The sequence below is a fragment of the Capsella rubella genome, unplaced genomic scaffold, assembly GCF_000375325.1.
Source record: "Capsella rubella cultivar Monte Gargano unplaced genomic scaffold, Caprub1_0 scaffold_7, whole genome shotgun sequence".
In the NCBI taxonomy this organism is placed as follows: domain Eukaryota; kingdom Viridiplantae; phylum Streptophyta; class Magnoliopsida; order Brassicales; family Brassicaceae; genus Capsella; species Capsella rubella.
This window is the reverse complement of record NW_006238917.1, coordinates 7,248,365-7,264,989: the sequence shown is the minus strand read 5'-3', so window position 1 is coordinate 7,264,989 and position 16,625 is coordinate 7,248,365. Positions and strand designations below refer to the sequence as shown.

General features: G+C 35.4%; 5 protein-coding genes and 1 non-coding gene across 8 annotated transcripts; 2 read left to right on the top strand and 4 right to left on the bottom strand.

Annotated features, from left to right (window-relative positions):
* Positions 1 to 144: 144 nt before the first annotated feature.
* On the bottom strand, positions 145 to 651 carry LOC111829310. The gene is made up of 2 exons (XM_023778048.1): positions 441 to 651; positions 145 to 356 (listed from the first exon to the last, which is right to left on the bottom strand). The coding sequence occupies exons 1-2, from the start codon at positions 649 to 651 to the stop codon at positions 145 to 147; spliced, it is 423 nt and encodes a 140-aa protein (XP_023633816.1).
* A 3,272-nt stretch (positions 652 to 3,923) lies between these two features.
* LOC17878728 (peroxidase 42) lies at positions 3,924 to 6,067 on the bottom strand. Its single transcript, XM_006282605.2, has 4 exons — positions 5,784 to 6,067; positions 5,390 to 5,578; positions 5,125 to 5,290; positions 3,924 to 4,696 (listed from the first exon to the last, which is right to left on the bottom strand). Exons 1-4 carry the CDS (start codon positions 6,009 to 6,011, stop codon positions 4,287 to 4,289), a joined length of 993 nt encoding a protein of 330 aa, XP_006282667.1. The 5' UTR covers positions 6,012 to 6,067; the 3' UTR covers positions 3,924 to 4,286.
* Positions 6,068 to 9,700: 3,633 nt separating this feature from the next.
* On the bottom strand, positions 9,701 to 9,773 carry TRNAA-AGC. Its single transcript has one exon. It is a non-coding gene; the product is annotated as a tRNA-Ala (tRNA).
* Positions 9,774 to 10,909: 1,136 nt separating this feature from the next.
* On the top strand, positions 10,910 to 12,063 carry LOC17877682. Its single transcript, XM_006285831.2, has 2 exons — positions 10,910 to 11,124; positions 11,244 to 12,063. Exon 2 carries the CDS (start codon positions 11,317 to 11,319, stop codon positions 11,821 to 11,823), a length of 507 nt encoding a protein of 168 aa, XP_006285893.1. The 5' UTR covers positions 10,910 to 11,124; positions 11,244 to 11,316; the 3' UTR covers positions 11,824 to 12,063.
* Positions 12,064 to 13,304: 1,241 nt separating this feature from the next.
* LOC17880362 (autophagy-related protein 8a) lies at positions 13,305 to 14,515 on the top strand. Of its 2 annotated transcripts, XM_006284706.2 has the most exons (6): positions 13,305 to 13,340; positions 13,476 to 13,529; positions 13,751 to 13,806; positions 13,895 to 13,947; positions 14,049 to 14,167; positions 14,256 to 14,515. In XM_006284706.2, the coding sequence occupies exons 2-6, from the start codon at positions 13,493 to 13,495 to the stop codon at positions 14,357 to 14,359; spliced, it is 369 nt and encodes a 122-aa protein (XP_006284768.1). In that variant the 5' UTR covers positions 13,305 to 13,340; positions 13,476 to 13,492; the 3' UTR covers positions 14,360 to 14,515. The 2 variants fall into 2 exon arrangements, with proteins under 2 accessions (XP_006284768.1, XP_023633999.1); XM_023778231.1 differs by lacking the exon at positions 13,305 to 13,340 and having other exon boundaries at positions 13,433 to 13,529.
* An 82-nt stretch (positions 14,516 to 14,597) lies between these two features.
* LOC17880982 (5'-adenylylsulfate reductase 3, chloroplastic) lies at positions 14,598 to 16,582 on the bottom strand. 2 transcript variants are annotated; one of them, XM_006285330.2, is made up of 4 exons: positions 16,440 to 16,582; positions 16,182 to 16,316; positions 15,962 to 16,088; positions 14,598 to 15,878 (listed from the first exon to the last, which is right to left on the bottom strand). In XM_006285330.2, the coding sequence occupies exons 1-4, from the start codon at positions 16,516 to 16,518 to the stop codon at positions 14,852 to 14,854; spliced, it is 1,368 nt and encodes a 455-aa protein (XP_006285392.1). In that variant the 5' UTR covers positions 16,519 to 16,582; the 3' UTR covers positions 14,598 to 14,851. The 2 variants fall into 2 exon arrangements, with proteins under 2 accessions (XP_006285392.1, XP_023633998.1); XM_023778230.1 differs by having other exon boundaries at positions 15,962 to 16,316.
* Between the last annotated feature and the right edge of the window lie 43 nt (positions 16,583 to 16,625).

The following is a 16,625-nucleotide window of genomic DNA, read 5'->3' as shown; positions in this document are numbered from 1 at the left end:
AATTTTTAGAAGAACAAAACAAAAACTCTGCTTATATTATGCTTCTGATCTAGGATGATGACGCAAAGAGGCATCATCCAAACTTCTGAAACTGTGGCTGTCTTTGGAATCCTTGTTACTGATGGACTATTTATGCCTAAAACATCAAGGAGACACCAAGGTGATATTATTGAAATAATCAGGATGTGCTACAGCAACATGGATACCCTTCTCTCCTAAAGTGTCACGTACACTAAAGAACTTGGTGCCGTGTCCAAAGTCTTTGTTCCTTGAGAGTATCAGAAAATTACGTTCATCTAAGAATGAAAATAAAAGAATGTCTAGTAACATCCTTTCAAATCTCACACCTTCATTACCTATAATAAAATACACCATCGGTGTTATAGAGATGATATGCATAATATAAAGGGAAAAATCGGGTTTTAAGTAAAAGAATTCACCTTCCGTACCCTTCCGGATTAGGAATTGATCATAAGCATCCCAATATTCTTGTGGCAATTTCTTTCCTGGTTTAAGAACGTAAACCCTGAGGGTCCTTTGCCCACGAATACCCTCCATATCGAAGAGGTATGTGTTGATATTCTCATATGTCGACAAAAACTCGTCAGGTGAAGGGATTGGTTCCTCCTTATCAATGATCCAGAAGACCATCGTCATACGACCTGTGAGGTTTCACAAAACGGATAACGATTTGTAAAAAACTATATATTACAAAACATCATAATCGTAAATATAATAGATCCATCTTACCCCCGGTTCTTCTGGAGGTGGGCAAGGGAAATAATCTTGACATGGTTTCGCCGGATGGTGCTAGAGAGGGACTTTTGTATTTTCTAGGTTACACCGTTACAGAGTATTTACTTCCACTTTTGTATATTTTTAGGGTTTTACTTATAGTTTTGGGATGATGCTAGAGAGAGACCTCTCTGCGAGAAGGCACGTGTTCTCGGATTGGATTTCACGTGGGAATGAGTTATCCATTTGCGATTCTAATTTCAGTTTCTTCCTTTTTTTTTTTTTTGTGTTTGTTTGTTTTCTCTGTTATTTAAAGTTTTTAATTCGTTAAGCAATATATGCCTTGTTTTATTCGTTTATTTTTTTGAATTAGAGAGAATTGCTTATTGACTATTTTGAAACGAGGTTGTTAGATTTGATTAAGAATCATTTATATAAAAAATACATTCTCTGACTCTGATGACGTTGAATGATTCTATAAAAATGGAAGTAAATACCAAGTTCTACTGCCTAGATGACACTTTGGAAAAGAGAGGTATTCATGTTGCCGTAGCACATCCTGATCCTTTCAAAACCAACTTTGGCAAGGACCAAAGCTGAAGCTCACAAACGAAAGGACCCGATCTTTAGAATCTCTGTTTTCTGTTCCATCGATGATGACTAATGTTAATTTCAATGCTATCGAAGTATAAAAAAATATTGAAAAAAAAATTCTTTTAAAATGTGTGCAAGACTATATTTGAATCAAAATCATATGTCATTATAATCTTAATTCACCACTGATGAGAAGAAAGAATAGAAAGAGCATTATATTGGACAAGTTCATGATACTCGGTATTGGGGCTTGCAATAGAAAATGAAGCTGATGAGTTTAATTATTAGTAAAGTAGCTGATGAAGCTACTAAACCAGTCGAAGAGTTTCGAGCCCACGATGACTCAAAGTCGAAGACACTAATCATGGAATCATCTTTCAAACTCAAGCGAGAAAAAGGTAAATACATATATACATGAGAAAAAGCTTATTAAGCTCATTACGATGTTCTCGAGTCTCTACTCTGTTTTCACATTTGCAGTAGCTTTGTAATAGGTATAGACTATTAGCTGAGAACAAGAAACCAATGTTCTCCAAGAACAGTGTATATCTATATACACCATAATAAAAACAAAAAATGTATGGTGGAAGAGGCATATGATAAATGCAAAAAATGCTAGCTAAGAATAAAGACAATAAACACGTTACACGTACGTTCCTACTCATAAGAAAATACAACAAGCTTGATCCTTCATGCATGTGTTTAGGAGAATTACATAATATTACACTCCTAGGAAGACGTTTCACCAGAGTTTCCTCCATGATCGAATAGGAGAGACAAATCCTTGGCAAGAAAATAATCATCAAGACTATCCATCCAATCTGTTGCAGCATCGGATAAACTAACACTGTATCTCTTATAATACAAACCCATAAAAGCCAAACTCACTTGTGAATCATCCATGTTTTTTGAGAGCACAATCACATTTGCTGGTGAAGGATTTCGTATCCCCCATTGGTACATGTCCAATAACATTGAGTAAATCCCCGCATACTTATCGTCTTACGGTAAGATACCGGTTTTGATTCCCGCATCGGAATATTTACGTAGCAATCCATCATCGTCCGAGAACCTAGTCTTATTACCATAAAACTGGACTGACAAATCCCCACAAAAGTTCATAGCTGCGACTTCTGATTTGATTTTCTCTTCCACTGAATGAGGATCGAGACCCTCAGGGATTGGGTAATCCTCCACGTTCCAAAAGACGCATGTGCTAGATTCTGCCAATGGACAACGAGTAATCAAATTACGATAGGGGAAAAAAAAGTAAAGAAGATCGTGAACAAAGAAAGAGAGGTCTTACCACCATAACTTCTGAGTTGTTTAGACATGGTTCCGGCGGAGAACTGCGGATAAGAGTCTTTTGTCAATTTAGGGTTACAGTTGTGCTTTGCGTCTAATGTCTCTAATCTATAATATGACTTTACTATATGTAAACGGTTGTTTTTTAAATATATTTCATGTACATTAATTGGAAATATTACTAATAAGCACTTTTTAATCATTTTTTGTTTCGTTATAAAATTATACTTATTAAAACTTAAAAGAGAGTTATTATCTTCTTGTTAAAAAAAAAAGAGTTATTATCTTTATACTTAGTTATTCTAAAACTAAAAATTAATCAAACACATTTTCACATAATTATAAGAGTAGTTCTACACTACAATTTGAACTTCACTTTTCCACTGTATGATTCGACGAAGTCATCATGATCATCACCCATATTGAAAGTTTCACAATTCGAAATGCCAAGAGATGAATCCTAGCTAGATCTTCTCACACTTAGATTTGTTGTTGGCTATCATTTACAGTTAATATCCCGTTTATTAAGACAATGTATAGAATGTAATACACAAGCTGGAAATGCTGATAGATACAGAAACTAACAAGTAGATGTCAATTTAATTTTTGTTTTGTAGAAAACAAATGAAACTCACTGAGACTGGAACGTATGAAGCATCATCTGTTGTCAATGTTAATGTTATGAACGCATGAACATTGCTCCAAGTGTTTCATATGTTACGTTGTTGATGTTTAGAGAGCTTTATCTTTCTTTAAACATACACCCCCTTCACTTGTTGTTTACACGCCACCACCATTAAGGTCTCTCACGTCTCTTTTTAGTTTTAATTAAAAGTAAGTTTTAGTCTACCTAACGTTTTCTATATACTACTATTTTTCTAATTGAAGTGTTTTGAAGTACAGATTATACTCTTGTAGAGAATCTCATCCGTTAGATATTTTTCTCTACATTTATGAAACGTCTTTGTCCTTCATAATTCAATGCGGGTCATGTGATTATAAATATACTCTAACGCCATCTTTTATTTATTTTATTGCTTGCGACTTTTGGCTTTACTCTTCTTTAGCTTGTGCTTTGTGGCCCGTTTCTTTTATTTTGAATTATTATCTTTGGAATCTTTTACATGAGTCATATTATATTTATGTCACTTACTACGAAAACAAATATTTGGTGAGATCAGTAATATAGATCGATATCATACATAGACAGTGCTGTGTATATATCATGCACGTCGAACAAGTTCATTGATGTATGTCATTGTTTCTACGTATGATATTCAACATGAAAGTATATCAAAAGATTCGGACTGTTTACTTATCATTACATAGTCATACATGATACCCAACACCATCCATCATATCATACATCCTTTCCATTATCTTTATATCATCCCCACCACAAACCCAAAATCAACAAAGAGCCAACATTTTAGATTTAAATAACTCAAAGACCACTAACATCATAATTAAAGCATTAAGGCTACAACAAGAACACACAAAAGAAGGGAGTGGTCACCACAATGATGCATTCATCATCACCCTTTCTTTGATTTTAACTTTAAAAGATTCCTTTATTCATCTTGGTTTCGATACGTACCAAGCAGAGAACCCCAACACACCAGAGCCTCTGTCTTTTCTCACTTTTTCCAACTTTAGTGGTTCTTGTTTGCGAGATTACATTGCTTCCTAATCTCACCCTTAGAACCGGTCAAAGGGTTGTTCTCGGATAAGATCTGAATCGCTCTAGTGAACTCCTTGAAGAAGTAGGCCTGGTCCTTAGCCATCTTCTTAACAATTGGTCTGGTCCTTTTGTCGTGTGCGAGCTGATGGTCCACAAGGAGCAAACCCTTGTTGTCTAGGATGTTACGGTAGTAATTGTTGTCTAGCACCATGGGAGTGCCACGGTCGTTACGCACGTACTGAACAGCCTTTGGGTCAGGGATCGAGTCAGGACACTTGTGTAGCATGTGAGGGACGTGGTCCGGGTTCAAGGACGGGTCCACCTCAGGGTACAAACGATGGACCAGCTTAACACAGTGAGTTCTTCCCACGCTGTGTGACCCTGCACGTGTCATCATAACAAAAAGTCAAAATCTAACACTATCCAAACTCAAAAAATCTAACAAGAAACTTAAACTTTGCTAGCCTAAAATTAATCATACATGAGTTAATGGACCAAAATAACCTTGTGCTAGCTAATCCATTAAACAAGGACTACCGAGAGATCGGATAAGGGTTACATTCAACTTTCCAACTCAGATCGCATATTCCGATGTGAACCGGCAAGATTACCTCAAATTAAATGGTTTCATTAATCTACCTAAGATTTTTACATGCATAAATCAAACAGACGAAAATACCCTTGATTAGGATATGGTAGAAAGAGCACTTTTTGGATGGTCAAATAGTTATCGACTTTCGAGCGTTACGTTTTTGCCGGAGACCAGTGACTAGTGAGAGATAATCAAAGGAGGAGAAAGATAACGGTACCTAAGAGAGCTACGAGGCCGGGAGTGTCGATTCCGATGGATTTGAATTTGTCAAGAACGACGGAGATACTCTCGTTGTGGTCAGGAAGATATGACTCAAGCATATCTGTCCTGCTCTTCAGACCATCTCTCCTTCCTGTCTTCAAAGGAATATGCGGTCCTCCCACCTACACAAAAACCCCACACACTGTTTTGTCAAAAAAAGGGAAACAAAGAACACGCAGTTTTGTCACAAGACAGAAAAATTCTTGTCCTTTAAAACTTACTGCTTCGATGCCTTCTCTTGCAGACAAGACGAGAATGTCGGAACATGAGACAACACCAGGGCACTCCCTCTCGAGAGCTTCCTTGATCTCCTCGATGTACCTAAAGTTTCTGAGACCGAAGCTCCTGTCGTGTTCTTTCTCTCCTAGCTCTCTTCTTGTCGAATCCAGCAAAAGCGACGCATCACATGACTGTTATCAACCCCCAAAAAACAAAGCAAAAACAGAGTAAACCGTTAGCTCTGTTTCAAGTGAAATATCAAACCTTTTAGCTATGTTTTAACACAAAGATCGGTACTTTTCCCACTTAAACCATCCAACAAAACATGATTTTCAGACAAAACCCACCATGCAAAACATATGAAAGATCATTGAGAGAGAGGGAGAGAGATCGGACCTCGACAGCGCAGTCGTGGAAGATGTTACGGAGCCAAGAGAAAGCAGTGTTCTTGTGGCGTTTGTAGAGAAGTTTGACTTGTTCACGGATGATGTCTTCGGCCTGAGGACACGTGTCCTTGTAGAAGTTCATCATCAAACCTGACTCCTCCTCTGTCACTGCTTCAGTTGTTGCAGAGAGTGCCCAAAGGCAGAGTATCGCCACCAACATCACACCTTTGCCTCCCATTTTTTCTTTCTCTATCTTCTTTTCTCTCACTACAACACCACTCTTGAGTTGAGTCAGTGAGCAAGCAATGCAGCTTCCTTAAATAAAGGGAAATGGAGTTTTCTTTCTTTATTTTTTTCAAAATAATAAAAGAGAAGCTTAATTTGAAGGTTATAGTAAATTAAGACAAGTTGGTGAATTAATACATTTTACGTGACAGATCATTTATCATGAAACATTATTCATTTTTTTCACTTTGAGCAACCAAAAATATTATTATAAGACTACAATAATTGTATGTTCCGTCAGTCGTGATTAAGAATATCTATATTCAATAAAAGGGCGCCTATACCTATTATGATAAGATAATTTAGATCATACACACTAAACAAAATAAAGAATTGAATATATTTTAAACAAAAAAAATATAGAAAAAGGAAATAGGAAGTCTTATAAATTGACCCGACAGCAGAATTAGTGTAATTTGAATTTTCAAAAATGAAATAACATAAAGTTACAATTATTCATTTTATTAATATAGTTCAATCAAAATATATGCTTGACATTGTACTGAAAGTTTAATTTTGGGTAAACAAATCTAAAACCACAATCTGGTACTAATTCGAAAGACGTGTGACGGTGTGAGTGATCATGCTATAGCTAAAGTCATTGACAGTGTTATGTGATAATAAATAAAGTTCGTTGGAGATTTTAATGTCGATGGCATTTTGAATAATTTATCTCATATACAAGGGGTGTTTTGTTATGGTTAGCTAAACCAATCACCAAGTTTTGGATTTTGGTCTCATTGAGTACACATCAATGGACCCTGTGAAAGATTCTTCCAAAAAAAAAAATCAGCTTCTTTTGTTAACAATACAAACAAAGGGGGGCGGCTGAAACAAGTATAATATATGGGGTGTAATAGTTAAAAGTAAAAAAACACTCACGGGGTCGATTTGCAAATTTCCTAAAAATTTGTTTTTGTTAAATTGTTACTATAGCAGATAAACAGAATCTTGATTTTCGATGAACTCATGGTGGATTCTTATTATTTTTAACAAATATAAATAGTACATTTGTACATATTCAATTACTTTATTTTTCTGCTGAAATTTTTGTATATAATTCAAGAAAAATAAATATTAGCAAAAAACTTCTACTAGTATTTACTTAACGTAGAAATGGTCAGTAAAGAGTTATAAAATATTGAATGAATCTTGAATGAATCTTGATCCACGTGATATGGTATTAAAACACGTTCACCACTCTTCACTCTCTAGTGTTCCCTATTTTTGTGGGTTAATTTATATTTATAAACATTGTAGAACTTTTTATGCTTCAGATTTGACTAAACAAGTTATACTATCATACCCTTAAAAAAAAAAAGAGTAGTTCTTCAAATTTGTTATCTCTTGTATTTTATGAAACTAATTTTAATAGAGGCAGACTAGATAAAACGACATTTACATTGAAAAGGAAAAAGATTTAAATAGTATAATCGGTGAGTATCGGTAGCTTTAACCGATATCGCATTGAATCCGTAGATTCGAAGTTCACCTCAAAATTTGGATATTTTGATTAAAAACAACAAAATATGAAAAAAATAAAAAAATGAAAGAACTGTGACCACCGACAGTTTGTTCCCTTATCCAAGTGTCGTCGACAAATGGCTTTGTGAGTAACAATCCCATTCGGTAATGTCACTCTCTAGCTCAGCTCAGTGGGCTTCACATCACATGTGTCCTATAAACACAGATTAACATGTCCTAACCAACATATAATTTATGTGCAACTCTGTGTAAGATGTAAAAAATGTTGAAATCGAATCTCATACGAGTTAATCGTCATGGATCTTGATCTTGACACGTGGAGACTGTACTCATCCGTGTCCTTAACGTTGCATTCACCATGGGGCCATGCAAAGTTTTAATACCAAGAGACAAAAGACGTTACTATTTTTCTCCCACCACACCAGACTTTTTTAAAAAAGCAATTTGGGATCATTTTCTAAGTTTCCTTAAATAGTGAAGAATATAGACTCTGAATTTAGTTGCCATGTCTTTTGAGTTCCCTCATTTCAAAGTGACGACGATTTGCTATATATAGCAAATAGCAACAAAAAACAAAAAAAGGTTACAAGAACATATATATAAGTTCAAAAGAAAAGCAAATAATTCCATATGAGAGAGCTCGTTAAAGGATTTAAGCATTATCAGAACAGTATAACACATTTCTGTTTTGTTATAGATGTGTGGCAGCTTTATTTCATCTCTTTGTAAAGTTGATTTGGCAACCATTTTATTTGTGTTTTTTTACTTTCAATAGATTTAACTCTTTAAGCCATGCATCAGGTTTGTTTGTAACATATATCATTTAATCTACTGAGTAGACTGTCTTAGGAAATTACCTTTTTTTAATAAAGAAAAATTTCCTCTCAAGCTCTTAAAACATGATAAATTCTGATTTCCACAAATCAGCTAGACCTTTAATCACAGTTTTATTATCATCTGCTAGAAAATTTGACATGATCAGACTATAGCTTTAAAATGACTTTTTACATTTGTAACATGTACAATTACAAGACTTAACAATGGACGAAGATATTAGAGTTAGGCACACTTCAGACCGCATCGCATCTATTCCAATTGAGAATTTGCCTGCGCTGATGGAGACAAGTAGACAACATTCTCATTATTATTAAGTGATCAAAACCATACACTAGAATTAATGGAAACGGCTAAAGGGCTGTGAAACTTGGAATATATTAAATTGGGTCTGGTTGTCCCAAGCCCATATCAATAAACGAGTGAGCTCACATCCTGGGTGTAAAAAGAAGTGATAAAATTGAAACTTTCCATTTGTATACAAAGTTTTGTCTTTTGTGGCCATATCAGTTGCTTAGGTTAACCACAAACATATAACTAATTTCTTACCAATTTTGCAGTTTGAGCAAGACCCTGTTCAGATTCTCGATGGTAAGGGCCAGGTAAACAATACATTCAAGCTAAGATCAAAGGAGCGGTTTTTGACATGCATGGGGTTGATCTTGTTTGCCCTGATAGGTTCAGATTTACGTCTTGTTATTTTACAAGGTGTGTAAGAAAAGTGAATAATTTAGACTACACTTTTAATCATAATGACTCAACCACTAACAAATTAATCCCTGGTACACTAATCCCATACTGACTTATTTTTAATTACACTATTAGGTCTTAAACCAACATTACTTTTAACTATTTTGGTTCTTGTGAATGAATGGTGTATATATTTTTAATTACTAAAGCTAAGATACTAATTAAATAAAAATGAAACTCAATGAAGAAGAAATAATTAATTTTAAGGAACAAAATAGAGGTTGCACTTTCGGCAATCCTAGATGATTTCATCAATGTTCATTACACTGATCATGTACAATAAATGAATCTACATACAGTAGTACTTGCTAGAAATAATCCTAGTTGGCTAGTTACATGGGTTTATACATCATGGGCTTGTTTGTCTCATAATGTTGGACTTGTGATCTTTTGCTTCATTATCATTATTTACCACAACACTTCCGTTATATAATGAATGAACTTGATTTCGCTTAAAGACCAAAACTACAAAACTCATTTTTTTTCTTTTAGATTTCCGGTTAGCCCTGCACACACTATATAACAAGTTCATTCATTATAACAAGACCAAAACTGAAACAGCAAATGAAAAGATGGAGATGCGGGGTATCGATCCCCGTACCTCTCGCATGCTAAGCGAGCGCTCTACCATCTGAGCTACATCCCCATTTTGTTGTAATAGACGAAATCAAAGTATTGAATCTTTCTTATCAAACAATTGAATCTTGCTTATGTTACAACATACATATCGTTTGTTATTCCAACATATCTTATCCACTTTCATTATTCTCTCATTTCTTAACTCACTTTCATAGCTGAAACTGACCAAAACATCATCGCACTAGACAAGTCACGCCATTTAATCATATTCTCAAACGATTAACGTACTCCGTTTATACTACAACATATCATTCTTGTTCCAACCATTTCTGCTATTTTAGCCTGCAATATAGACGCTTAATTTCTACGTTTCTTAATGAACTTCTTAAGATATTTTCTGAAGCTGGAGTAATGATAGTTCGAGGTTCTTTACAATAATAAGTAATGGTCATTACTCATAAGGTCTTTACATATTAGGGTAGGTATACGTATTTGTGTGTTTTATAAACTAGGAGGGGTTGTTTGATAAACCTCTGAAAAGTAGAGGTCATGTTACAGATTTTTAATGCATCGTGCTTTGGAATAACATCCCTGGACCCTTGCGACGAGACGAGACCCATGAAACGTTGGATTGGATAGCCTAACAAATTGTTTTTTCTTTGCAGAAGTTATAATAAATCGATTTGATTCTTGCCCCACCAGAAAGTCTCATGTATTTATGTGTGTACGAACACGGGTTTCAGATTTTTCTTGTATGATAAATACACACAAGTTATTATTCCTACCATATTATATTTTTTTCTCGCACAACGTAAACACACCTTTTCAATAAATTATACATATAATATAGCAATAGATAAAGAAACAAAAACATATAAATAAACATTTTCCATGGCAATTAAGTATCTTATGAAGGACAATAATATCAAAACTTGTCTTCAGTCTATAACAACATCTAAGATTTAGAGAGTATGTAATTTGAAAATGGCTTAGGCAAAAGCATAATTTTGAGATAAAAGCAAGTCTTTTCATGTAGTACCATTGATTTTTGTCATGTTGCATGAATCAGACTCTATCAATAATTTTGGCAGGTCTTAGCAAGAAATAGTACCAAAGGCTACACCACTCCTCTCTATCTAACCCATTTTAATTATTATTTACTTTATAGAAAAGAAAAAAAAGAAGAAGAAGAGATTTCAATTCATAGTTATGGCAGCGCAAAAAAAAAGTACGAAATAATTACAGTTTTGGAGGTTTGTGAAACCTCTGCCTATTGTGGAGGCTTTTGGTTCCTTTGAAGCAATCAATGACCTCTCTGTCTCTCATTTGCCAGCAAAGAGAGATTGTTTAATGTTGTTTATGGTTCACATTTTTATACATCACATTTTCACTGAATCTTCCCTCTGCGTCTCTCTCAGGTAATTAATTCTCTCTCTCTCTCTCTTCTCCCCCATCACTCTATCCTCTTCTCTTCTCTTCTTCTTTTTCTTCTTCTTGGGTTTAAGATATAATTAACGAAGTGTATTCATGGATTCAGGAGGAAGAAGAACACTTAGTTGAGAGCAGAAGAAGCAATATATTTGAGAGAGAAGGGTTTTCTTGTGGTAACAATGGAAGGAGGTGAAGAGTTTCAAGAAGAGGAAGTGTGGTCAGTTCTGAGAGAAAAAGAACCTTCAGGTCCTGAAATGAGAATGTCCAAAACGAAAAGTAACAACAATCTCTTCTCAGCCTCTTCTTCTTCTTCTTCGTCTTCTGCACGGTACATTCCCAAGGGCAACGAGCTGGTCACTGGAGGAGGAGGGGCAAAGCAGTCTTCTGCTCCAATGAATATTCCTGACTGGTCCAAGGTTTATGGATATCCAAAGAAGAGCACAAGCAGCCACTTGCATCCGTGGGCCACTGACGAAGACGACGAAGGCTCAATGGTTCCTCCACATGAATTGGTAGCAAAAAGACTCGCGAGAACGCAGATCTCATCTTTCTCAATGTGTGAAGGCATCGGAAGAACACTCAAAGGAAGAGATCTCAGCAAAACAAGAAACGCTGTCTTAACAAGAACTGGCTTCTTGGAATCCAATATCACTTCTTCTTCATCAAGTACATCATCACCACCGTAGTTTATGGCATGGCATGAAAGCATGGGGGCACAAAACCCTCTTTTTTACCATACCACCCTACCATATCATTATCATGAAAAGAAAAAACAAAACCTAAAAGTTTATGGTATCCACATGATTTTTAATTTAAATATCAATGTTGATATTGTCGTTATCACCATGTAGGGAATCATGACACTACCAATATGGTTGAGCTCTCTTTCTTTTCTTTGTTGTTGTTAGGTTTTTTGGATTTTTAGATAAGTATGATGACGATGATGATGACTTGTCAATCCCATGCATGGGACCCATATCATTTTTCTTATGTTGTCTTAAAAATTTGTAGTTCTCAATTGATCTTTTATTAACTCGTTAATTAGTACTATAGTTTAGTGCATATTATGAGCTTATAAAATTTATAACTTACAACAAAACAAAATGACATATACTTTGGAACCTCTTTTAGAGTGTGAACTATTGAGAGCTTCTCTCCATCTCTTAATTGCCATTTTTTGGGTCGTTCAAGGAGAGAAAACGTTGCGTATAATATTAACATTTTTGGTCCGACATAAGATTAAGGGCTCGTGCCATATTATTGCTCAATATTAGCTAATTTCACTTTTCAATGTTATAGCAAACAACTAGGGGATGGGTATATGTATCTCTCTATTACCTGTTTCGTTGTGTTGTTTAATCCTTTCGCTTTAAATATTCTCTAACCAAAACGAAACTCAAAATTTGTATTGTTTGGAAAGAAAATATCTTTTGAGTTCATTTTTATATAAAAAGTTCGGATTTAGATTTGGTTCTTAGCCAACATCTATATATATTAATATACATAGTTACCACATAGTAAAATCTAATTTACAAGATTGTATGGGTAAATAGTATACATAGTTACCACATAGTAAAATCTAATTTACAAGATTGTATGAGTAAATAGTACTTGTTTTGATGAACTTCAGTTTATACAATTGGGTACTATATCACTCGTACTAAAATTTAAATTGCCGACATACAATAAGTTTGGCTGGATTTTGCTATATAGTTTGCTCAGTATATAAAATAGTACCGATCAAATTATTAAAGAAAAATAAAAAAGATTTGGTTCGGTTTAGTATTATTGCAACGGTTCATGACATTCATTTTTTTACAATTTTAGCTATTACGAGAGGTTTATAACAAACCAAGTTCTATATAAAGGCCCAATTAGATCGAAAAAGCCCATAAGTCTCTATGACGTAAGACAAGTGTAAGAGATTACTTGTAAGCCAATCAAACTAATTCAAGTGGGTTTACTGATTCCAAAACATATCAAAGTTACGGTTCCGTGTAGGCAACCCATTAGAAAACCCTAAATTTAATTATAAATGATTTCTATTTAATTTAATTTTTAAATCTCTTTTAAGCTCTTCTCTTTGATATTGACTTCTCTCTCTCTCTCTCATTCTTCTCCAGTTTCAATCAAAATCAAAAAAAAAAAATTCTCATCAAACCCTAATTTTCGACGAATCGTATTACAGTTTCTTCTTCTTACGGTATGTTTCTTCTCACCAATTCGATATCTTGTTTCAAAAGGGCTTCTGGGTTTTTGTTCCCCTTGATCTAAGACGGTCCAATTTAATCATCGGTCGTGTTTAGAATTATGATCTTTGCTTGCTTGAAATTTGCAGATACCAATCGAATCGCCATGGCTAAGAGTTCTTTCAAGGTTTCTAATCCTCTCGGTTAGTTTCTTCAATCCCTTTCTAATTGAATTTTTCAATTTGTTGAGTTTTTGGTTTTGAATTTAGAAATCAAATCTTGAATATTTTGTCTTTAATGGTTCAGATTTAACCTCTGCATATGGTTTTGATTCTTCCTTTGTTGTTTAATTCTCTGTTTGTGTGTATATGTGTTTAGGTGCTTTACTTGTGACTAATTTTTCTGGTTTTGTTATGTTAATCAGAGGCAAGGATGAGTGAATCTTCTCGAATCAGAGAGAAGTATCCTGATAGAATCCCTGTAAGCAGCTCACGAGTTCGATAGTTGATTCGTTTTACTAAATATAGTTTGAAACATTGTTCTAATTTAACAATCTGGGATTGTGTAGGTGATTGTGGAGAAGGCTGGACAAAGTGATGTTCCTGACATTGACAAGAAGAAGTGAGTATTGGCTTTTTGCTTTATCGTCTCTTATCTCTGTTTTTTCTATTCTTAATCTTGAGAAATATGCTTAACCAAATCGTAAATATATGTTCTTTTAGGTATCTTGTACCAGCAGATCTAACTGTGGGACAGTTTGTATACGTGGTTCGCAAAAGGATCAAGCTTGGCGCTGAGAAAGCTATCTTTGTCTTTGTCAAGAACACATTGCCTCCAACTGGTAAGTGTTTGTTTAACCTCTTTAACACCATTTAAGGTCAAAGTTTTGTTCTTTACCGCTAACTCGGTTTAACTTTGTCTCTTGACAGCTGCATTGATGTCTGCAATCTATGAAGAACACAAAGATGAAGATGGGTTCCTCTACATGACTTACAGCGGAGAGAACACTTTTGGATCTTTTACCGTTGCTTGAATAATCAATCTTTCCATGACTTCGATGTACATACATAAAATCAGGAAGATAACATGTACATTGCTTCCTTAGTCTCTCTGGCTTTGCTTTGGATGTTTGAATCTCTTTGCCTTTTGGGTTTATTAATCTCGTCGGAGACGTTTCTTTTTTTTCTTACCTGCTTTTGCATTTGGTGATTCTACTCGAATAATATTGATGTTGGGGCTAATGAGTCACTTTCATATCAAAGAAATCGATCTTGGAAAACTTGTTCATATCATTACAAAGGCAAAAAGAGTAATACACTGAAGATTGGTAGAAATAGACATCACAAAAGGCCAAAAAACCTTGATGTGATCATTTTAACCACATACAGCTATACAAAAAAGCTAAAGATCCAATAGAGAACCTCATCGCCACCTTCATCTGTTCTAGCATTCTGGAACGAGACTGAAAGGTTTTTTATTGATCTCTTTCTCATCGTAAAGTAAAGTCGACGGATGTTTTGAGGTTTCACCGAACAAGATTCAAGAACGATGTCAAAGAATCAACATCTCTCTTCTCTGATGGATACTTGATAGGTCTTGACGAGTTCTTTGGGAACACAAGTATTGTCGGAAAGCTTCCAAGCTGCAACTCACTTTTCGCAAAATCCTTCTGGTCACCATCAGCTCTAAACTTTGCAACCTTCACGCCATTACCAACCAACTTATCTGCCAATTCATCGAATGAAGCTTCCATTGCCTGACAAAATGGGCACCACGGTGCGTAAAGCACAACGATCCAAGCCTCTTTCCTGTTCTCCAACTTCATCAGATTCTCAATCCCTTGCCTACTCAAGTTCACAACATTCTCGCTATTGAAGATATCCGCGACTGTGGATTTCCCGTTGACATTAGCAGTAGCGTTTCCATTGGTATTCTCCTTGATGTTCCCTTTGTGAAGTCCACACTCTTTAGCCTTGGCATCTTCCCACCACCATCTTCCTTCTCTCTCATGCTGACCGGGCAAAACCGCTCTTGTGCACGGCTCACACCCGATAGAAACATAACCCGCAGCGTGAAGTGTGTTGACAGGAACATCCATAGTCCTCAAGAAATTCCAAACATCGTTCCCTTCAACATTCGCAACTGGATTCCACTTCACCAAACTACCAGCTCCACCATCTAATCCTTCAAACACTGGATCAACCTGAACAACTGGAATCTCTGATCTTGTCCCGGGTGATTGATCTTTCCTCTGACCAGTGATCCAAGCTCGTAAGCCCTTCAAAGCACGCCTCAAAGGTCTCACCTTTCTAATACGGCAGCACTCCTGGTGACCATCTTCATAGAAAGAGAACAAACCCTTGTTCCTAACCAAAGCTTGAACCTCAACAGCGTCAGGAAACATATACTCAATTCGAATACCGTAATGTTTCTCCACGGTATCAAAGAGTCTGTATGTTTCTGGATTCAACCTCCCTGTATCCAAACTGAAGACCCTATAAGGTCTTCCAGTTAAATGAGCATACTCAATAAGAGCAACATCTTCAGCTCCACTGAAACCAAACAAAAACAAATCTCCAAATCAGCAAACTAAAAGAATCATTCCTTTATAGTATTCTTATGATCAATTAATTACCTAAAGGCTATAGCAATGTCATTCCCATATGTCTCAAGAGCTTTATCCATAATTTCAAGAGGAGAAGCATTCTCTAGCCTCTTGGCAAGTTCTTCAAAATCTTCTACTTCCACAACATCTAGCTTCTCTGTTTTGTAACCAAGCACAAGATCATTAGCATAAAACATAAACAAGCTTTTTAACAAAACGAAACAAACCAAGATCAAAACGAGAAACTTACCAGAAGCCATCATGTGATCCTTTGTAATTGATTGCACATTTAGAGCTTTCACGGATGATCGCTTCCCAGACAGCCTCAGAGACGCCGCAGAGACATTTGTACGATCCAATAACCTCAACGAACCGATTAGTGGTGCTGTAATGAAGAATCAAACAACAAATTGGATTAGATTCAACATTGATCCCTATTTCTATTTTCTTAAAAATATTAGATTCCACATTTCTAATATTTCCCACGAATTGATATCAAAAATATTACCTTTGAGCTCTGAAGAGGGGAAGCTAGAGCTTGAGATCACAGAAGAAGATGAAGAAGAAACGTTGATAGCAAGAGCCATTTTCACACCAAACCAAAGCTCTTCAAGATATGATCTTAAGGTTTGTTTTGTTGTTTAATTTTGTTTTGTGTTTTAAGAGATCTGTGAGAGAAATAGGCTGATTATAA